The sequence below is a fragment of the Xiphophorus hellerii genome, chromosome 14, assembly GCF_003331165.1.
Source record: "Xiphophorus hellerii strain 12219 chromosome 14, Xiphophorus_hellerii-4.1, whole genome shotgun sequence".
Lineage (NCBI taxonomy): Eukaryota > Metazoa > Chordata > Actinopteri > Cyprinodontiformes > Poeciliidae > Xiphophorus > Xiphophorus hellerii.
Window position 1 is genome coordinate 24,055,306 of NC_045685.1, and position 23,456 is coordinate 24,078,761.

Here is a 23,456-nt window from a genome sequence, read left to right on the forward strand (position 1 = left end):
CACGATGATTCGGATGATAAACTCTGTCAATGCTCGCTGCTGGCTGAACCGTGTGGGCGTGGCCAAACGGCGAATATCAGTCCCTCGCCATATACATACGTTTGGCTCTAATTCACACATGGATCATCCGATTGGCGCCAAAATGGATATGTATGACCTTTGTTCTGCTCTAAAGAGCCCAACGGGTTTGAGATGTAATTTGACTCCACTGCGCCCCCTAAGTTAATACATGGGCCGTATCTCCTCGACGCATCGACCGATCTGCACCAGATTTTTCGACAGTCGTCGGGCAGCGCCGCCGAACGCATTCACGCGTGTCGCCCGGTGGACGGGCGGGGAAAACGCGCGACAGCTTCTGCGGCGGCTGGCGGGCGGCGGTGCTGGAAACTGCGGCGGAGCTTCCGCGGTGGGGAGCGGGCTGCGGCTCTGGAAACCGAGCGAGAGCTTCTGCGGTGGCCGGAACCCCCGCGGTGGCCAATAGGCCGGAGCGGCGCTTGCTGCGAGGGCCGCCCGAGGCTGCTTGCAGCTTTAATTAGGCCCGAGCAGCAAAGCGCTGCGAAGGCCTATTGTATCTGTACTGTTTATTATTATTATTATTCTTACCCCCTCTTCGTGCGCCTTTTTGGGGGCTTTATCATATTCAAAAACTCACCAATCTTGGCGGTCGCGACTAGGCGGTTTAAAAATTGTGAATTTTAAGGTCGTTGCAAAAATCGCAAAAAAAATTGCTCAACGGCGGCAACTAGCAATTTTCAACGGAACCTTTGCAATTCATTTATTTCATCGTACAGACATGAAATTTGGTACACATGTAGAGCTCAAAAAGACATTCAGAATTTGGTATAGATTTCATAGTGCAACTATCACAGGAAGTCGGCCATTTTGTATAGAACGTCCATTTTTTTCCTCGATTTTGACGTTTACAGCCTTCGTATTTGATCGAACTCCTCCTAGGGATTTCGATTGATCGACTTCAAACTCGGTCAGTCTGATCATAAGGCATGTTTGATTTAAAGTTATCAAATTGGTGAGTTTTGGAGCATGTTGAAGGGGGGTTAGCAGGGGTCAAAGTTCACCTACTCGCCATGAAACACGAAACTCTTATATTTCCTATATAAAAACACATAGAGGGACCAAACTTTCACTGATTGATCGTCATCGGGTGTCCTAAAATACCCTGTGGTGAAATGATGACATCACTTAGGCCACGCCCCCTGAGAACAGGAAGTGTCATGTTTTACTGTGAACGGTCGCTATCTTAGCCCTTTGACCTCATCAACATGAAACTGTGTCCAGAGACAGAAGACATGTTGGTGTGTTGAGCATTCCAACCCCGACCGGCTTTGACATAGCAGGTGGGCGTGGCGGCGTGGCGAAGTGACCTGTAACGCCGTTGCCATACGTTTGGCTCTGAATTCCACAATTTCGGGCCCAGCTGCTCCAAACTCACTAGGATGGATCCTTATCCACCCACCGACAGGAATTCATAACAAAATTTGGTGGGCGTGGCCTAATTTATCTATAGCGACCCCTAGAGTATTTTAAATGAACAGCCCCAAGCCATGCTTTAACCTAGAATTACGAAACTTGGTACATATGTGTATCTTGTCAGGACGTACAAAAAAGTCTATTAGAGCTATGGTCGAAACCCAACAGGAAGTCGGCCATTTTGTATTGAAGGTCCATTTTGGACCTCGACTTTGACGTTTACAGCCTTTGCATTTGATCGAACTCCTCCTAGGGATTTCGATTGATCGGCTTCAAACTCGGTCAGTCTGATCATAAGGCATGTTTGATTTAAAGTTATCAAATTGGTGACTGCATGAGCTTGCTGAAGGGGGGTTACCAGGGGTCAAAGTTCACCTACTCGCCATGAAACACGAAACTCTTATATTTCCTATATAAAAACACATAGAGGGACCCAACTTTCTCTTATTGATCATCAATAGGTGTCCTAAAATACCCTGTGGTGAAATTATGACATCGCTTAGGCCACGCCCCCTGAGAACAGGAAGTGTCATGTTTTACTGTGAACGGTCGCTATCTTAGCCCTTTGACCTAATCAACATGAAACTGTGTCCAGAGACAGAAGACATGTTGGTGTGTTGTGGATCCAAGCCTTGACCAGCTGAGATGAAGCAGCTGGGTGTGGCGGCGTGGCGAAGTGACCTGTAACGCCGATGCCATACGTTTGCTTCTAGATTCCACATGTTTCGACCGAGCTGCACCAAACTTGGCCTGACTCATCCTGGTGTGATGCCTGACAATGCTATGTCATCATATTATGACGTCATCTAAGCCCCGCCCCCTCAGAATGAATTAGAGAGATCTTCTGTGTAATTACATAATAAACAGTCCATGTTCGTTGTTTGTAGGGCAATGCTGCCCTCTGCTGCCCACTGAAATAGTTTCATTATTTCAGTAATTCGACACCAGAGGGCAGCATTGCCCTACGGAATGACAGTTCAATGTTGAATAAAAGAGGAAAAAATTAAATAATTTGTAATTCTAACACAAAAACTGACAGAGACACCAAACCTTCAGTTATTGATCATTATCTTGTGTCCAATAATATCCAATGGTTAAATGATGACATCACGTAGGCCACGCCCCCTGACAACAGGAAGTCTTGTATTTTACTGTGAACGGTCGATAGCTTCTGCACCAAACTTTGCACGAGTGACCCTGGTTGGTATCCCTGACGACCCTGTGTCATCATATTATGACGTCATCTAAGCCCCGCCCCCTCAGAACAGGAAGTGTCTTTTTTTTCCTTGGAAAGCTCCGTTTATGGCTCTCTTGACCTAATCAAGGTAATTCGGATGATAAACTCTGTCAATGCTCGCTGCTGGCTGAACCGTGTGGGCGTGGCCAAATGGCGAATATCAGTCCCTCGCCATATACATACGTTTGGCTCTAAATCACACATAGATCATCCGATTGGCGCCAAACTGGATATGTATGACCTTTGTTCACCTCTAAAGAGCCCAACGAGTTTGAAATGTAATTTGGCTCCACTGCGCCCCCTAAGTTAATACATCGGCTGTGTCTCCTCAATGCATCGACCGATCTGCACCAGATATTTTGACAGTCGTCGGGGAGCGCTGCCGAACGCATTCACGCGTGTCGCCTGGTGGACGGGTGTGGAAAATGCGCGACAGCTTCTGCGGTGGCTAGCGGGCGGCGGTGCTGGAAACTGCGGCGGAGCTTTTGCGGTGGGGAGTTGGCTGCGGCTCTGGACATCGTGCGAGAGCTTCTGCGGTGGCTGGAACCCCCGCGGTGGCCAATAGGCCGGAGCGGCGCTTGCTGCGAGGGCCGCCCGAGGCTGCTTGCAGCTTTAATTCTTATTATTCTTACCCCCCAAAGAGGCGCCTTTTTGGGGGCTTTATCATATTCAAAAACTCACCAAACTTGGCGGTCGCGACTAGGCGGTTTAAAAATTTTGAATTTTAAGGTGAATGCAAAAATCGCCAAAAAAATGGCTCAACGGCGCCAACTAGCAATTTTCAAAGGAAATTTTGCTATTCATTTACTTCATCGTAGAGACATGAAATTTGGTACACATGTAGAGCTCACCAAGATGCTCAGAATTAGGTATAGATTTAGAAGTGCAAATATCACAGGAAGTCCGCCATTTTGTATTGAATGTCCATTTTTTACCTCGATTTTGACGTTTACAGCCTTCGTATTTGATCGAACTCCTCCTAGGGATTTCGATTGATCGGCTTCAAACTTGGTCAGTCTGATCATAAGGCATGTTTGATTTAAAGTTATCAAATTGGTGAGTTTTGGAGCATGTTGAAGGGGGGTTAGCAGGGGTCAAAGTTCACCTACTCGCCATGAAACACGAAACTCTTATATTTCCTATACAAAAACACAGAGAGGGACCAAACTTTCATTGATTGATTGTCATCGGGTGTCCTAAAATACCCTGTGGTGAAATTATTTTTTTAAGTAGGCCACGCCCCCTGAGAACAGGAAGTGTCATGTTTTACTGTGAACGGTCGCTATCTTAGCCCTTTGACCTAATCAACATGAAACTGTGTCCAGAGACAGAAGACATGTTGGTGTGTTGAGTATTCCAACCCCGACCGGCTGCGATGAAGCAGGTGGGCGTGGCGGCGTTGCGAACGCCGTCGAATTTCGTTTGGCTCTGAATTCCACAATTTCGGGCCCAGCTGCTTCAAACTCACTAGGATGGATCCTTGTACACCCACCGACAGGAATTCATAACAAAATTTGGTGGGCGTGGCCTAATTTCTCTATATCGACCCCTAGAGTATTTTAAATGAACAGCCCCATGCCATGCTTTATCCTAGAATTACGAAACTTGGTACATATGTGTATCTTATCAGGACGTACAAAAAAGTCTATTAGAGCCATGGTCGAAACCCAACAGGAAGTCGGCCATTTTGTATTGAAGGTCCATTTTGGACCTCGAGTTTGACGTTTACAGCCTTTGCATTTGATCGAACTCCTCCTAGGGATTTCGATTGATCGGCTTCAAACTCGGTCAGTCTGATCATAAGGCATGTCTGATTTAAAGTTATCAAATTGGTGACTGTATGAGCTTGCTGAAGGGGGGTTAGCAGGGGTCAAAGTTCACCTACTCGCCATGAAACACGAAACTCTTATATTTTCTATACAAAAACACAGAGAGGGACCAAACTTTCATTGATTGATCGACATCGGGTGTCCTAAAATACCCTGTGGTGAAATTATTTTTTTAAGTAGGCCACGCCCCCTGAGAACAGGAAGTGTCATGTTTTACTGTGAACGGTCGCTATCTTAGCCCTTTGACCTAATCAACATGAAACTGTGTCCAGAGACAGAAAACATGTTGGTGTGTTGTGGATTCCAACCCCGACTGGCTGCGATGTAGCAGGTGGGCGTGGCGGCATTGCGAACGCCGTCGAATTTCGTTTGGCTCTGAATTCCACAGTTTCGGGGAGAGCTGCTCCAAACTCACTAGGATGGATCCTTATCCAGCCCCCGACAGGAATTCATAACAAAATTTGGTGGGCGTGGCCTAATTTCTCTATATCGCCCCCTAGAATATTTCAAAAAATCAGCCCCAAGCCATGCTTTAGCTTAGAATTACGAAACTTGGTACACATGTGTATCTTGTCAGGACGTACAAAAAAGTCTCTTGGAGCCATGCTCTAAACCCAACAGGAAGTCGGCCATTTTAGATTGAAGTTCATTTGACCTCGATTTTGACGTTTACAGCCTTCGTATTTGATCGAACTCCTCCTAGGGATTTCGATTGATCGGCTTCAAACTCGGTCAGTCTGATCATAAGGCATGTCTGATTTAAAGTTATCAAATTGGTGAGTTTTGGAGCATGTTGAAGGGGGGTTAGCAAGGCTCAAAGTTCCCCTGTGATCGACTGTGTAATACAAAGGGCTTTGTCATGTGTAGGGCAATGCTGCCCTCTGGTGTCGAATTACTGAAATAATGAAACTATTTCAGTAATTTCAGTAATTCGACACCAGAGGGCAGCATTGCCCTACGGAATGACAGAGTTCAATTTTGATCGACTGTGTAATACAAAGGGCTTTGTCATGTGTAGGGCAATGCTGCCCTCTGGTGTCGAATTACTGAAATAATGAAACTATTTCAGTAATTTCAGTAATTCGACACCAGAGGGCAGCATTGCCCTACGGAATGACAGAGTTCAATTTTGATCGACTGTGTAATACAAAGGGCTTTGTCATGTGTAGGGCAATGCTGCCCTCTGGTGTCGAATTACTGAAATAATGAAACTATTTCAGTAATTTCAGTAATTCGACACCAGAGGGCAGCATTGCCCTACGGAATGACAGTTCAATGTTGAATTATAGAGGAAAAAATTAAATAATTTGTAATTCTAACACAAAAACTGACAGAGACACCAAAGTTTGAGTTATTGATCATCCTCGGGTGTAGAATAATATCCAATGGTCAAATGATGACATCACGTAGGCCACGCCCTCTGACAACAGGAAGTCTTGTATTTTACTGTGAACGGTCGATAGCTTCTGCACCAAACTTTGCACGAGTGACCCTGGTGGGATCCTTGACGACCCTATGTCATCATATTATGACGTCATCTAAGCCCCGCCCCCTCAGAACAGGAAGTGCCGTTTTTTTACTTAGAAAGCTCCGTTTATGGCTCTCTTGACCTAATCAAGATGATTCGGATGATAAACTCTGTCAATGCTCGCTGCTGGCTGAACCGTGTGGCCGTGGCCAAATGGCGAATATCAGTCCCTCGCCATATACATACGTTTGGCTCTAATTCACACATGGATCATCCGATTGGCGCCAAACTGGATATGTATGACCTTTGTTCACCTCTAAACAGCCCGACGGGTTTGAGATGTAATTTGACTCCACTGCGCCCCCTAAGTTGATACATCGGCCGTATCTCCTCGACGCATCGACCGATCTGCACCAGATTTTTTGACAGTCGTCGGGGAGCGCCGCCGAACGCATTCACGCGTGTCGCCCGGTGGACGGGCGGGGAAAATGCGAGACAGCTTCCGCGGCGGCTGGCGGGCGGCGGTGCTGGAAACTGCGGCAGAGCTTCCGCGGTGGGGAGCGGGCTGCGGCTCTGGAAACCGAGCGAGAGCTTCTGCGGTGGCCGGAACCCCCGCGGTGGCCAATAGGCCGGAGCGGCGCTTGCTGCGAGGGCCGCCCGAGGCTGCTTGCAGCTTTAATTATTATTATTATTACAACATTATTATTCAGTTTTATAGATAAAAGTTCTTCTAGAATCTCCAACAACATCTGGGTCCAGATGTTCCGGTTTCATCAGAGTTCCTGATCAGATCCAGTTTAACCAGCTGATCTGGAGCTAAATGTTGAATATCTTATTATTTAATCAGATGCTGCAGATAAAATAATTGTGAAAAAATAATTATCTTCATTCTACATGGAAACATAAAATTAGAATCCTGACATCTTTCTATAAAAACTACAACATTTTAACACCAGAAACAGACGAAATGATTTGATCACAGTCTCATTACCATCCAGCAGGTAGACAGAACACAAGTAAATTACAATTATATGAAGGTGGAAGAATTTAAATTCTTGATTTGAACATTTTTCAACATCAAACAGATTTCTGTTCTTAAGTATTTGTTCCACACCAGTCATAACAAATAAGCAAAGACATTGTTTTCCACTGTCCATTATCGCAAATTAGTGTTTTGAGACATTTAAACAATCTACTGCCAGTAAGCGCTACAATACAACCAAAAAAACAAAACTATTACTTCAATAAAATCAAGAGTTAAACTCTTAATAAATGTGCAGTTAATAACTTAATAATCTGTCAGTACTTAGGAAGTGGGAGGAGCAGCACTGCAGAAAGTTGGATGTTTTCACTGTTGCCAAAGTCCCCAATAAAAAAGTTACTTTAACTGTTGCTAGTTGCTTTTCTGGAAAAAAAAAAGAAGTTAACAGGGTTTGAAAAGTCACTAAATATAGAGTCAATGACACTAAGTTGGAAACAGCACTCCAGCTCCATCTGACCATTAAACGAGTCATGTGACGGAGAATCTAGCATAAAGTAATCATTCCCTTTTTGTACAGGTATCATAGAATTATGATATATGACTCAACGGACTTGTACAACATCTTTCTTGCAAAAGTCAGTTAAGTTCACCCACAACATTGGCATGCTTTAAAATGTCCAGCAAGTATTTTAAATTCAAAATAAAGCAATTTTCTTATTCTAAAAAACTGAATGCTCAGTGTTTATTTAATGAAGGGCTGAATTTATAAACGAATTGTCCTGTAGATATTGTAGTATTCATACTCAAGCTGATTGATTTTGTTTGCTCTAACTTTAACACCTTAGTTCACTATAAGTTTCACAAACTCACACATTTAAGTTCCAAATCTAAAACTTTCATGATTTCTTTGACTTAAATAGTAGAAGTTAAGAGATGCAGTCGAAAATGTTTTAAAGTGCACTACGTCCACTCTTTGACCAGACCAGAGAAACATTTGTTGCTGTTGAAACCAGAACACAGTTATCAACAGACAGGAAAATCACTGAGATTGTGTGTTAGAGGAGGATGAAGGAGAAAACCTTTCCTCTCTAAAACAGTGAAGGCAGCAACACTTGGGTTTGCACAGTTTGATCTGACTGAACCAAACGACTCCTGGAACAAAGTCCTTCAGGACAATGAGACCAAAGTCCAGATGTTTGGTCAAAATAAACAGAGAAAACCAGTGTTGTATAAAGTACTGAAATCTCAGAGTCAAGTAAAAGTATAAGTACCTCTCCAAAATATGACTTTGGTAAAAGTCCAAGTCACTGACTGAAATGTTACTTGAGTTAAAGTCTTAAAGTATCTGAAACTTCTTGTACTTAAGTATGGAAATTACTGTAAAAATGGATGTACTCAAGTAATGTCATGAAAAGTACAAGTAAAAAGTAAAACAAAGCAAATGCAGTTTGAATGACATTTTTTATATTTTGGTAAACTTGTCAAATACACTTAAAATAATGTACACAACCAAGTGCAGGCAAAATTAAACCTGCTAATAGATATACCTGCAGGCATCGTTTAGTTAAGAAAATTAGGTGCTTTACCTATAGCACAAGGTTAACTTAACCTGCTTTACAACTGAACCAGCTTCTTAGTATACCCTCCAGGACAGAAAATACAAAGTTTTTGTAAGCCTTAAGTTTTCCCTTCAAGTAAGGTCAGTGCTGAAAATGAGAAAAATAAATAGTACAGAAAATGCAGCCAACATGAAGAAAAAGAGCTGTTACGATTACTCTACTTCACAAATCAGTGAATCAGTCAATGCTACAGTCAGTAGGTGGTGCACACAACTGGTCATTATGCAAAAGAAAAAAAGAATTGGGAGGGAAATGCAGCTTATTGGCATCTGAAGAGGGAGACCTTTTTTGTAAACCTGGTTTTGAACTTGCATGCCTTTCCTATATTCGTTAAATTTAGTCTAAATTGCTATCGCTATGGCTTCTGTCCCCCCTTGAACAGAGGAGTCTAGGTAGCCTGCTACAGTCAACATTAAGCCTAAGCTAAATACACCACGTGTGGAACTGAAACAATGCCAAACAAAGTTTATTTATGGTCAAGATTTCACAATAGTGTCTAGTGACCAAGCTATAGTTACTGAAACAGGAGGATTATAACCATTTCATAAGACGTTACCTCGATGTGTTTCTTCAAGTTGGACGGGGAGTTTTTGTAAGATAGAATTTCCACATCTTTGGGCAGGAATAACATAAACTGCATGCGGTACGACGAATCTTTAACACCCACGAAAGAGTGTATTGTGTTTAAATAAGGCCATGGGCTCTCATCACCAGCTGGTGGTTCCCCTGGAGCCGTGTTGTGGTCTCCGTCTCCTCCTCCATGTGGCTGCTGCTGATTGCGAGACTTGCTTTGTGTTTAATGGGAGAAGCGAAACAGGTGTATCCTATTGGAGGTGATGGACAAGCCCAGGCAAGTAGGCTACCGACTTTGTTGCAGTCAATCAGTAGGTGGGGTCAAAACACTTGCGTTTCTCTCTCGCTTTTTTGTAACGAGTAACTAAACCACACATTGAAAATGTATCGGAGTAAAAGTACGCAATTAAGTTCGGAAATATAGTGAAGTAAAAGTGAAAGTTATCAAAAATTTTCATACTCGAGGAAAGTATGAAGTACTCCAAAATATACTTAAGTAAAGTAGTGAAGTATTTTTACTTCGTTACTATACAACACTGGAGAAAACCAAACACACAAGAGCAGCAGCAGCAGAGAAGGAGTGATGCTCTGGGCTTGTTTTACAGTCTTCACATCAACCAGGATCTGCTCCGGTTACCAAAGTGATGAAGAGTGAAATGTGACAGTTGTCCTCCAGCAGCTTCAGGAACCTTCAGGTTCTGTTGAACAGAAATTCAGGAAAAGTTTGACCATCAGAACTGCTGCTGTCAGTCCGAGAAAAACATGGAGGCCGATCCTTCCTCGACCTTCTGGATCCAAGGTCGTTCTCTGGGTTGGAGAGAAGTCAGCAGCTGCTGGAAAGACAGAAAAATGCTTTGTATATTACAGAAATCATGAGAAGAAAAAGGTCTAATGGGAAACTATTAAACATGAAACCACTTAAACAACACAGAAACATTTGGTTCTGTTTTAACTTTTATAAACCGGTTCGGTTCTGATCACAAAGAAACATGAAAACTTTTCATTTTTCTCCGACTCTCTGGATGAAACCAGTTAGGACTTTTACCTCAGTCTGAGTTTCCTCAAACTAAATCAGAGGAAAAAATAATCTAAATAAATAAAAACCAAGAGAAACAGGAAGAAATTATTTCACAGAAAAACACAAAAGTTAAAAAAAAATTTTTATCAGAAAATATTTGCTGCATCTTTTCAGTTTCATTTCACTTTTACAGCATTTAGACTTTATAAAGTTCAGATGTTGCAACATGAACTCACCAGTAACGTTGAGTCGACATGCAGCATCATTGGAACCATCTTCAGTTTCCACGTCACACAGATACAGACCAGAGTCTTCAGTCCTCAGTCTGGACACATGGAGTCTGATTCGTCCTTCTCTGAGGACGTCTTTGTCAATCTGGACTCGTCCTGAAAACTGTTCATCCTGAGATTCTGGAATCTCAACACCTTCGTGGACCTGATAGAGATCTAGTTCTTTATGAGAAGCCAACAAGCTGCAGTAGATGAACAGTTCCCTCCAGGATCCCTGAGTCTTGGTGGTGAAGGTCCACTCCAGAGTGATGCTGTGGTTCTCCTCTGCCTGATAGCTGCTCTGTGTCACATTCACTACAAATGTTGCTGCTGAGGAGACAGAGAGGGAAAGAGAGGAGCAGACACACTGAGAACTGGAACATGGGAGTCTTTCAGCTCCATCTAGAGAGCTTTCTGTCACAAAGACAAGATGGAGACTGACCACAGAGACATGAGCTGAGGATGAGGAGCAGCAGGATCCTGGAGATCATCTTCATCCTGAGAGAGGAAGAGGAGGAGAGGCAGCAGAACATCAGGAACATCATCACTAACAATAGAAGGAACATCTGGACTCATAACAGTGAATTATGGATTTCCTTCTTGCAATCTAAAATATTCCCACATGTTAAATCAATAAACTTTCACTGAGTTTCACATGATAAATAATCTGCATCAAACTGTTCTGGTATCTCGTCTGTTTAATCTCTAATTTACTGAATTAGTTCAGTCAGGATATCAGATGTTTGTCACCAACATTTCCTGCTGATGGGAAAAAGAAAAACAAAGTGAAGCAGAGAAATGGCTCCACCTGCTGGAGAACTAGAAGAACTACAGCTCCTCACCACTATTTACATTTAACCTGCATTTCTGCCCATTTATGACGAGCAGCTTAAATTCATTATTCAAACTTTACTGAGGTAAAGTATTGATCATAGTTGTGTGGACTCTTAGTGTTTATACTTTTAAAACTAAAGGAGACAGAAAATCAGCTGATTTACCTTTAAGTTGTGACTGAAATTTGAATCCTGTGGAGGAAAAACAGGTTTAAGGCTTTTATTCTGACACAATGACACGACTTTCACATTAAACGGTTGATGGACTAAGATTAGTTTTCAACTCACATTTGATCAAATTAAACATATTTATCTGATCTGTTGAGATTTTAAGTCCAAACATCTTCAAAATTCAGAGATCTCTGGATTAAACCAATGAGATTAGACTAAATATTAATTGATTTTTTATTAATTGGTCCAGCACTTGAACATTTTACAATTCAAGAATGAAACAGGAATGAAAATAATTTGTTGTAGATTAAAATCACTTTGATTCCACTGATTTATTGATCTGTTCTCAGATACATTAACATTTATTACTTATGTTATTGTCTTAGTTAACAGGAAAATTTACAAAAATATCAATATAACTATTGATAACTAGTAACTATTGACTGAACTGAAGTCTAAACAAATGTAAACCAAACTAATATATACTTACTTATCTGGTTGGATTGTTTTCATTGTTTCTCAGAGTTTGTAGAGTCGTTGTCTAAACCTCTGCATGTCGTAGTAAAAGTGTAGGAATAACCGATAAAACACTCTGAGCTTCAGTTTCAGTTCCTCCATGTTTTTGCTCTCAGTTCCCTGCAAACCAAGCTGTTCCATAAACTCACCTTGTTCCTGTTTCTAACATGTTGTGTTGATCAATGTTTAACATTTTAAGGTTAAACCTGAGTTTGATCTAATTTTTAGAAATTCTCTGATCATTGAAAACTGAATCTGGATTCTGATTAGAATCAGTTTGATTCACTTCAGTTCAATAAAATCTATTCCAGAGGTTTATAGATCTAGAATCAGTAGATCTGCTGCTATAAACCAGATGTTTGCTCTAGTTCAAGGGTGGGCAACTCCAGGCCTCGAGGGCCAGTCTCCTGCAACTTTTAGATGCGTCTCTACTTCAACACACCTGAGTCAAATAATGAGGTCATTAGCAGGACTCTGGAGATCTTGACTGCACTTAGGAGGTGATTCAGCTGTTGGATTCAAGTGTGTTGGACCAGGGAGGCATCTAAGAGTTGCAGGACACCGGCCCTCGAGGACCAGGATTGCCCACCCCTGCTCTAGTTGTTGATTCATTTAACAGATTTCTTCCTCTCACAGAGATCAGTTGATCTGTTGATTCTCAGAGGAATCAGTTTTTCTGATTCATTGAACTGAATGAGTTCATTCAGATCCTCCATGTTTTCATGTTTGCTGACCAAATATATTTATTGCATCTGTTTGTAACAGAAAAATACAGTTTTCTCTCATTTCTCCAATTAAAATAAATAATTCACTTTCATGTTAACATAAAAAGTAGATTGTTCACACAGTTAGTGAATCTATAGATCTATAGATCTATTATCAGTGACAACCAGAGTTAAATCATCCATATATGTGATGAAATTCTTTCTCTGACTTTATAACAAGGAAAAGTTAATACTTTGGTATTTCTATTTTATGCTGAAAATAATACGACCAAAAAAATAAATAAACAATATTATCTAACTTTTGGTTTTACATTAAAGGCTTGTTAATCTCCAACCTACAGATGAAACATTTATCATGAGGTTTGGGAGACGATACACTTCACATCATGTTTTCACCACAGGGATTTTAGGTTCCCAGTGTCATCAAGTGACATAAACAAAGTGTATGTAGCATAAAGAGAACTCAGCTCTGACTCGGCTGAGTCAGGAACCTCAACAAAGGAGAAGAGAAACTGTCTCTATTCATCACGTCTCTTTTACAGTTTATGTGGCTGAAGAACCTTAATTCTACACTAAATCAGATGATCTCATTTCCTTCATCACTGCAGGCCAAGTTTACTCAGCAACATCTCAAGTTCAGTTCAGTTTTGTCACTATATTTCCCAGCATGCCTCTGGTTCATTTTCAGAGAGACGATATGGGCACCCTTCTGTCAAAATTTAATCGGAGTTTGATGGATGAGTGATTTATGACCCTAATCATTAATTGCTATTAATATCCACCCCCCTCCCCACCCTTTCCCACCCATCCCCCACACACACCTGTTACGACAACTGTTATTCCCACTATGTGTTTTAAAAATAGTACAAGTATGAAAAAACATTATGAGTTTTAAGAATAATATAATGAAAGTATGAAAAACAATAAGTGTTAGATAATTGAGAATAATATAATAATATAGTATATTTAAATAGAATGTTGTAGTTACCTCCGGTTTTTCTCACTAAGCCATTTGGTGTTTGTGCGTGTGTGTCCGGCTCTCTCATGCTGACTATGAGTTTGTGACTGAATACGGGACAAGCCTCACCTGTCATCTGTGTGCGGGCTAAAAAAAAAACCCTAGGTAGGCGATTCTCTTGACCTGAGGGTCTACACAGATGGCCTGCAAGGAAACTCTATGTCTCCGGAAAACAGATTTTCAAACCGTCATCGATTATCAGCTCGGGATCTGCGCGGGAAAAGGGTTCCTGCCATCTGTCCGACTCTCTCATGCTGACTATGAGTTTGTGACAGAATACCGGACAGGCCTCACCTGTCATCTGTGTGTGGGTGTGTGTGTGTGGGTGTGTGTGTGTGTGGGTGTGTGTGTGTGTGTGTGTGTGCACCCGTAAGACTGAACACATACCTCTACAGAAAGCCTAGAGTTTTAACTGTTTTACTGCTTTATTTTATGGTAGCACGACTAGTCAGTGCTGACTATGAGTTTGTGATTTCCTTCATCACTTAAATTTTAAACTCTTATAGATTTTGTTTTCTGTAACACTTGCTAGTGTGAAACATGTCAGTAAATGTTCCTCATTTGTACACGTACTTCTGAAGAACATGTGACAGACAGTAAACAGGCCTACGTGAGGCTGCTCAAATTTAACTTTTATCTTTCCGCAGTTAAAGAATTTGTCCAGACTTTTCCAGAATTTGGTCCGGCATCATTGGAAATGATTTTGTTCAATCTTTTTCTTACTGTTGAATCAACGCTGATCTTCCCACTGCTTCATGTTTTCTCCAAAATAGTAAATATTGATTTAAATACATTTAAACTCATAGATTTTTTTTCTGTAACACTTGCTAGAGTAATACATTTCACGAAATGTTCCTCATTTGTACTCGTACTTCTTAAGAATATCTCACAGGGACTAAACAGGCCTCGGTGAGGTTGCTCATATGTATCTTTCAGCTTTCCCTCCACCCATTATCTTACACACTTTAGTGTGTTCACTAACAAAATATAGTACACCTCTAATTTTTTAAATTTTTCATTATTAAAACTTTTAAATGATCAATGTGAACCATCAGTCTGTATTAAAATAGTTAATATAATTCATATTATTTATTTAGATTTGATGTTTTAATGTGTGCCCTTGGATTTATATTGATTTATTCAATATAATATATTGATTTATTTATCAAACTGAATAGCCATTCCGTTTTTATATAGTTTTTTTTCTTTTGGTGTTTGTTGCACAAATTTAAATATATGCTGGCTATCAACCAACAATTAAATCAGTGAATTTGTGTTTTTTCTTAAATACTCCCTCTCACTGAGACTTACTTACATCTTCTGACAGCTAGCCCAACTTATAATAACATTGACTAAATTTGCTATTGGTACACTTTACCTAAAAATTAAAATTAAACATACTCACTACACAGCCATGCTCCAAGAGTTGCTCACAACATGGTGAATTGTTTTGTTACCTTAAAAATGATCTGCAGCTTTTGTTCCTTGGTCCTAATGATGCTGTTCACTAATGTTCTCTAACAGACAGTACAACACCTCTTGTAATTGATAAGCTTATAAATGATCAATGCAAAGCATCAGTATGCGCTAAAGAAGATCATATCAGTCAGATTAAGTAAAATATCATTAAACTCAAAGCAATCAAAATTATATTTCTCTGAAAGGTCTTTTTTTTCAGGGAGTTTAGACTGTATGAAAGGAATCAGTGAAATATACTATGAAATATTTAATCTGCTGCATCCCGATAATAAAACTTCAATTATGAATTGAATGATTACATTGCATCTAGATACAAAAGAATCAACCGTTAATTAGTGATCATACTGACTAACAAGATCTGATCAAACAAGAAACTTGACAACCTCAAGGGATTTCTGAGGTTGGAGAATAAACCGTCTGACTTTCTTTAGCCGACTAAATTTAACCTTAACAAAGTTTTGCCTTGGAGCGAACAGGTACTGAGTTTGAAGCGGATCAGACGCCTTCAGCCATTTGCTAAAGCTAGACTCCGGCCTTCCTCACTGTAAAATAAAACATTAGACTTAAACAAAAAGTTCGAGCGAACATCACTTAATTATCATCGACTTGTTGTTTGTACTCATCTTAAACAAGTGGCAGGAACATTTGGATATATATAAAAAAAAGCTTTATAAGTTAATCTATTTAAGTTGAGTCCATGCAACAAGTAAAATAAAATTAAAAAAGTGAATTATTTGAAAGTAATGAGGATTTAGGGCGGTAAAAGTTGAACATTTTAACATGCCCAGACACTACACCATTTCTGCTCAAGCAAACCAAAAGGTTTTGAACAGAACAACCATGTCAAATAATGAGACCATGAATCTTTAATCTATGTAGCAAATATATTGCTGCTGCTGTAAGCAGAAAATAAAAGAAGCTTTATGGAGAATAATATTTTGGATGAGTTTAAGAATATTGTTTGCCAAAATCACACGGTGTAACTACACTTGTCTTTTATATGTAGCAGTAATTGAATCTTTTCAGGCAATTGGTTTGCATAAATTAAAGTAAATACGACCTATTTTTCTGCTCCACATACTTAGCTAGCAATGTGCCAGTTAGCTTCCCAGTCTGAACTTCTGGGCAATGTCTTGATTCAGTCAAATTTTCTATCTTGTATCTCCTGAACTCTGATGTTTTGCTTGCTGGTCTTCATCATGCTTTGAATGCAGTATCGGGTTTCTCTTACTTCAACCCGCCCAACTTGCACCTGATTGGCATGTTAGCCTTTTGATTCCCTCCCAGTGAGGCGGTGCTTCACAAAGCAAACCGTTTGTCAAACTGTTGATCTGCCTCATGGCTGTTTTAGAAGATATGGTGACTGAGGTTTAGACAGTACTAGCCAGCTCATGCAGCTTGTTTTTACTAGATGGCAGTCCTAAAAGTACATATCTTTAAAATATGAATAAATACGTACAATTCCATAATTATTCGATCCAACGGTTTATAAGTTTTGTAATAATGCAATTCAGGGATTTTACATTTTCTGGACTAAAGGAGGATTTCAGTTCAACACCTGTGGTTTCTTAATGTAAGTGTTTCTGCTACTGGACAAGAAACAGGGTTAAAAGAGGATTTAGAAAGCAAAATACAAAGATGATAGTTGTTTTTACCGAGAGCAAGGCTGTGACTAGTTATCAGGACAGCATGAGAGCTGTAAAACTGTTGGGCATCTGCTCCAACAATTTCTTAATCTTTAGGAAATATTTTTGGACACAGCCATCCGCAGGAGCAAGATGAAGCAAGAACATCACAACATCAGATGTATTTTTTCATCCTTATATCCGTGATTTAAAACTATTTTTAATTTTTGTGTCATCTTAAAGATGGAAAGAGTCAATTATTTTTTCACCCATGGAAAAGTGTAATGTGTTTATTATGAGTAGGATTAACCAAGCTGAAGGAAAATAAAGAAAAATGATAAATAAATATTCGTTGATACAGAACCGAATCAGCAAATATGAACTTATGAAACTATTGAAACCTTCAAGAATTTTATGTTGTGTAAGATATTTAAGAAACTAATAATGAATCTGCGTTCATGAATTTCTTTATTTGGTCATTATCTCTAAAATACGTTTACCTTTTGTTTTGTTGAACACCAGACATCTCATCTCTTTCCCACAGTTTTTTTTCCACTTAGTTCCACTACTGCTGTGGATTTTATAGTCAATGTTTAAAGCCAGCACAGAGTCTGAAGCGATGGAGGAAATTTACGTCAATATGGAACCTGTTGGACAAACTGCAACTAATCACATAGGTAAGAACGAAGTTACAGAGAAATCTAGTATGTATTGAATTCAATTTTGCTAAGGTTGAGGTTTTTGCTAAGGTTGAGGTTTTTGTTAAGGTTCGAACAGCTCCACAGAGAGGCTCTGCCTCCGTGCGGCTGTCTGTTTGGGAATCCTGAATGTTTTACTTTTGGCTGAACTCATCGCCCTCAATGTACACAGTGAGTCTTGTTCTAGTTATCTTAAAGATGTAAAAAGAGTAAATTTTATGTTTCTGTTATATAAAAAATGTCATTGTTCCCCTTCTAAAATCAAACTGATCAAATAGCAAGGGTTTAAAAAAGAATAAAGCTTAGTGACTCAAAAGTTTTGCAGAGAGGTGAAACATTACACATGAGTTTGATTCATTTTCAACAATGGATGCATTTGCAGCCATTTAGGTTAGCGTGTCTTTAATATCTTCTCTTTTTCAAACTATTTACCCAACGATTCATTGTTCAGTGTTACCTCAGTTTAAATTCTACAGGCATAACCAAAATCATGAAACTATTTTGTAAGTCTTAAGTGAAAATACGGTCTTGCCACTTCTTTTTGCAAACATGGTTGTTAATTTTATTTTATTTTTTCAGCTCATGACATGACAGCAGATTTTTCTTACATCAGCAACATTCTGACCGAGCAGAACAGCAACAGCAAGTTTCCCTCCATGAACGCTAACTTCACTGAAACGGCTCCACGAGCTGAAGACACTTTAAGGTTTGTCAAAAACTTTAAAAAATTTGGATCTCGTTAAAAATTGAATTCTACTCTGAATTCTAGAGTATAACTAATAACTTTCCTTTTTGGTCTAAATGAATATAATGTAAATGAACAACTTTTATTTTAATTTATTAAGCGCTCTATCATTTGCGTGTGCTGAAAAACAACAATGTAAAACAAACTAAACTTTGATTTTTTTCTCCTTAAAGGGAAATTGTGTCCTACAGAACGAACAAACATCAGTTGTTCCTGTTCATCCAGGGGCTGCAGAAGAAGAGAAGAGCAGATCCACTAGTGATGGATGATTAGGATCTGTGTTCACTGTGATATTATTCACCAACAATAATGTAGCTTATTAGTACGTTGTTACATAAAACCCTAAAGATAAAATGTTCACTTCCAACTGTTGTGACCTGCATCTAATAACACAACAATTTTACCGGTTGTACTCTGTGTTTTTCTTTCTTGTTAAAATTCTGACGTGATAAACAAATGTTGGAGGATGGTTTCGTGCGGAGGATCGGTTTAGCATGATGCGCTCTGAATGTGTCTTAATGTGACTTTTACTACGAGACTTTATGGAGTTCCAGTTGTGTCCGGTAATAGAGGATTAAATTCTATATTGGTAGAATTATATTTCTACATTTCCAATTATTTACTATCATTTGTAATAAAGTGATGCCAACACCGCGGATTCAACAGTGAGGAGTTTGTTCTAGTCATCTTAAAGATGGAAAGAGTCAATGTTGTGCTGATTCTGAGTAACTGATTGATTAACTGAATGACTTTTTATTCATTTCAGAGTTCAATCAGCGAGGTTATTCATTATGTGATGGTCCTAGTCTAAGAAAGAAAGAAACAAAGAAAGAAAGCAGCAAATGCACATGTTGGTTCCACCGGTTTCCCCTGAAAATATGGATAAATTCAGTCATTGTAGGGTTAAAGTAATTTGAAGAAGGAGAAGCGTATAAACAAGTCAAGTCAATGACGAGTCAATGACTTGATGCATTCTGCATTTTTAACTCGGTTAACTTAACTTTTTGTTTTTTTTACTGACTTTAATACATTTAAATTGCTACGTTGTTTGATAAGTAGAATGGAAATGACTTTTTTGTAAATGGTCTTGTAAATTAGCGTTTTATAAATCAACTGAATTGAATTAAGAAATTTGACCTTCGGATTGGACTGAAGAGAAATGATGAGCAATGTTTTATGGGTTTGGGTTTAATAAAGCAAAGATTGGTATTTTTAATTTTTAATTTTTTTTGTAACATCAAAAGTAAAAGTAAAACTGCTGGTGTGATTTGAGCTGTGGGCAGAGTCACGTGTTTAACTCCTCCCACGCCGCCGGAGTGAAGCTCCGCTTCCAATAACAGAGGGTTGAGGAATCAAATCAAAGTTTGTTGGCAGCTTTCACGACTGACATCATTCAGCTCCACCGCTTCCGCTCGCTTTGCTTTGCTTTGCTTTGCTTTGTTCCTCCTGCTGCAACTCATTCCTCAGAGTCTAACGGAGCAGGAATTGACACTCCCTGATTCAGGACAAGTCCGGCTTTATGCTCTGCAACAGGGAGACAGTAATGAACGTAAAGAATGTCCGGCATTAGGAGGAGTTCTTAAAGTGAGTAGGAGTTTGATCCCTCGACCGCCTCTAAAAGCATAACTGAAATTATTTGTCTGTCTGTTAGTTTAGATCTAAACTGTAGCTTTAGAGATCAGCAGCAACGTTATGCAGAGACCTGGACACAAAAGTTGACAAAGCAACAAAATATGGAGGCTGATAAAGAAGAAAACTAACAGAGTAAGTTTATTATATGTGGATCTGTTTGTCTATAATTTAGAGTTAGTTGGATAAAACCTTTTAGTTAAATACACGTTTCTTGTGAATAAGTGTAAAACACGACAGTTAAGTCCTGAAACCATGTTTTCCAGTTCATCTATCTGTAATAATAACTTTTAATCTTCTGTAACTTGTTATTATTTCTTGCAGCTGAAAGTTTCGTGTCTCTGGTTTGACACTTTTGTCCAACATGTCTCAGGTTTCAAACTCAGACAGGATGTGTCTCCATCCTGTTCTCCACACCACGACATGTGGAAAATGTTCAGCAGGGAAAACTGCAGCCTGGAGAGGATTGTCTAAAAACCTCTCTCACATTTCGATGCGTTTCACAAGGATGAAGGAGTGAACTGATGCTGGATTCAGAGCAGACTCAGTTCACTCCTTCACACAGGATTCACCAGAGACAATCCTAGATACAAACATCTTACCTGAAGAGAAGAACTGGACCGTTGCTCAGTGGGTCAAAGTCCTGTTTTCAGATGAAAGTAAAGTTTGTATTTCATTCAGAAATGAAGGTTCCAGAGTTTGGAGGAAGAATGAAGAGAACCAGAAACCAAGTTGATTAAAGTCCAAAGTGAAACTGACTGGATAGAAATTAAAAGTCTTTTCAGAAACCTGATATCTCTGTTTAGGATATTTATGTTTTTATTGGTCTTATGCAGTTTTCTAATTGTCTGTAAATAATAATCATCAAAATTACAAGAAGGCTCAGAGAATATAATCTAAATATTTTATTTAGATATAAACAATCTAAATAAAATATTTCAGAATAAAAGTTTCAGAAGGAGCAGAGAATAAAAACATGTTCTGTTGTCTGACGGCTGTATAGGTTTATTACCACAAGGTGGCAGTATTGATCTGTTTCTAAATAAAGTTAAATCTGCAGCAGGAATCCAGATGTTCCTTGTATTGTTAGTGATGATGTTCCTGATGTTCTGCTGCCTCTCCTCCTCTTCCTCTCTCAGGATGAAGATGATCTCCAGGATCCTGCTGCTCCTCATCCTCAGCTCATGTCTCTGTGGTCAGTCTCCATCTTGTCTTTGTGACAGAAAGCTCTCTAGATGGAGCTGAAAGACTCCCATGTTCCAGTTCTCAGTGTGTCTGCTCCTCTCTTTCCCTCTCTGTCTCCTCAGCAGCAACATTTGTAGTGAATGTGACACAGAGCAGCTATCAGGCAGAGGAGAACCACAGCATCACTCTGGAGTGGACCTTCCCCACCAAGACTCAGGGATTCTGGAGCCAACTGTTCATCACCTGTGAATTTAGATCATCAGTAAAGTCAGGGGTAATATATGTTCATGGTGATGGTGATGAGATTCCAGATTCTCAGCATGAACAGTTTTCAGGACGAGTCCAGAGTGACAAAGACGTCCTCAAAGAAGGACGAATCAGACTCCATGTGTCCAGCCTGAGGACTGAAGACTCTGGTCTGTATCTGTGTGACGTGAAAACTGAAGATGGATTCAACTCTGGAAGATGTCGACTCAACGTTACTGGTGAGTTTATGGTGCGACATACGAACATTTAAAGGGGCGGTATTATGTAAAATCAACTTTTTTGAGCTTAACATCATGTTATAATGTTATACTCCGATCAAAAACATACCTGGAGTATTGCTTTGATTCTTTCATGCATGACTAAGAAATCATTTAATCTCTATGGCATCCATACAGCTGTTCAAAATGCCTGGGTGGACCTAGCCCCGCCTTTGAGGCGCAGCTCCTCCTCAGAGCTGCAGCTTCCAAACTGAGCAGCCCACTGAGCTCCTTCAGAGGCACCAATTAGCAAACATCTGGTGGAACATCAGCTGATCTCATTATAGGAGCTACTTCTCAGTGCAACACTGGTAAAAACATTAAAAGTTTAATAGAGGAGTGCTATTCTGATGACTTCCTGAAGGTGGAGTTTCAGGAAGAGGAGGAATTTTTAAAGAGACGGAGGCCTAATTTCAAGGTGCTTCATTACAAAGTCAAATTTCTTTTAAGTCATATTTAATATATTTATAGATTTTTATGACAACTGAAGTTAACATGGGGGGAGCGGGGGGGAGGGTGGGTGAGGGGGGGGGGGGGGGGGGGGGGGGGGGGGGGGGGGGGGGGTTGTTAGATATGTTGGTATGTAAGCTAAAGCCTAGTTCCCATGGCACAATTTTAAATTTTTTACTCTGGTTTCCCTAACTGGGAGTGAAAACGCAACCTGCTGAATGTTGAATGTGACAGGTAGCCAATCAGAAAGCGCAGTGACGTAAGAACGGAGGAGAATCCCAAACAGCTGACATGGCAACCGAGAGTCCGGTGGATAACGGAGATGATATGTGTAAACTATCATGTGCTTAATAAACATGGATGTTTATTCAATTAAAAATGTTAACTATGAAAAAACATAGTTATGTTAAATCATAGAGCAGCAAATAGAGCGGCTGCTCCCGCCATCTTTTATCAAACGCCTTTTCTATTTGTTTCGTCTTTTATCGCTTAAAATGAGCCACAAACTATCACTGCTGCTTCTACATCGTCATCCATGTTTGATTATTCTAAATTCATGTGTGGTATGTTGGGGGTTTTACTGGATTTTCTTCTGGAACCGGGATGTTCGTGAGTGGAACCGGTTCGTGTGGTGTGTTGCTCCTGCCGTGTGGCTGGACACACGAACCGACCGAACATGTTGGACTTTTATCGGCTCTGTGGTCACAGAGGTTTGGAAAATCGGCCGACAATCCTAAAATCGTGCCGTGTGAACCAGACCTAAAGATCTACTCCTCTCCTCGTCTCCGCCGCTGCCCTAACGGTTTCTGTCTCTGGTCGCTATGGTAACGTTTACATATCCCTTCAAAATAAGATACAGATGCGCCACAAAAACGAACATTTTACTTTCGTGAAAATTTTAACTCACAATAACGACTAATAGGAGCCCTGAGCTTGTTTCTCTGCAACCAGTCGGTTCTATCTGGGAGAGATGAGAGACAATAACACCGGAAGTGTTGCTGATGCTCAGGGTTCTTGGTCTCTAGTGGCGAAGCAGTTTGAAGCTTCATTGCCTCATTAACATCCGGTCACCAAATCATGCAGAGCTTGGACTGTGGGAATCACCTGCCGGGATAAATCCATCCTCCTGTCTCTTCTCTGGGCCTTTTCCCTTCATAAAGAAACTTTCCAAAAACATCTGATCTGTTTCTGACTCCGGTTAAAGGATTTTCAAAATAAAAGATCCTCCAGACTCCAATAATACATAAAACGCAAATATTTATTTCTGGTTCGTCCCGGTACCAATTGGTCCACGGACCGGGGTTTGGGGATCACTGATGTAAAGGACTGGACTTTTGTCAGAAATATTCCTGTTATGTGAAAAGTTACTGAATGT

General features: G+C 40.1%; 4 protein-coding genes across 26 annotated transcripts in view; 1 reads left to right on the plus strand and 3 right to left on the minus strand.

Annotated features, from left to right (window-relative positions):
* Positions 1-23,456, minus strand: part of LOC116733095 (oocyte zinc finger protein XlCOF6-like) — a 778,765-nt gene that overhangs the window by 451,952 nt on the left and 303,357 nt on the right. The window lies entirely within an intron of this gene.
* LOC116733104 (gastrula zinc finger protein XlCGF8.2DB-like) overlaps positions 1-23,456 on the minus strand; it is a 570,370-nt gene that overhangs the window by 252,790 nt on the left and 294,124 nt on the right. The gene's annotated exons all lie outside the window — the stretch shown is intronic.
* The window catches only part of LOC116733103 (immunoglobulin superfamily member 3-like), a 919,724-nt gene that overhangs the window by 226,064 nt on the left and 670,204 nt on the right, over positions 1-23,456 (plus strand). The gene's annotated exons all lie outside the window — the stretch shown is intronic.
* The window catches only part of LOC116733131 (butyrophilin-like protein 8), a 766,651-nt gene that overhangs the window by 62,020 nt on the left and 681,175 nt on the right, over positions 1-23,456 (minus strand). For 2 of the 16 annotated variants that reach the window (XM_032583891.1, XM_032583882.1), the window contains exons 1-4: positions 11,978-12,076; positions 11,482-11,508; positions 10,926-10,981; positions 10,451-10,813 (exon numbers count right to left, since the gene is read on the minus strand). The exons of 11 other annotated variants lie outside the window; for them this stretch is intronic. In XM_032583891.1, the coding sequence (XP_032439782.1) occupies positions 10,451-10,813; positions 10,926-10,980 (418 nt within the window). In that variant the 5' untranslated portion in view covers position 10,981; positions 11,482-11,508; positions 11,978-12,076. Of the gene's footprint in view, positions 1-9,862; positions 10,030-10,450; positions 10,814-10,925; positions 10,982-11,481; positions 11,509-11,977; positions 12,081-23,456 lie in introns of those variants that run through there. 3 more of the 16 variants (XM_032583906.1, XM_032583905.1, XM_032583892.1) reach the window with 3 other exon arrangements.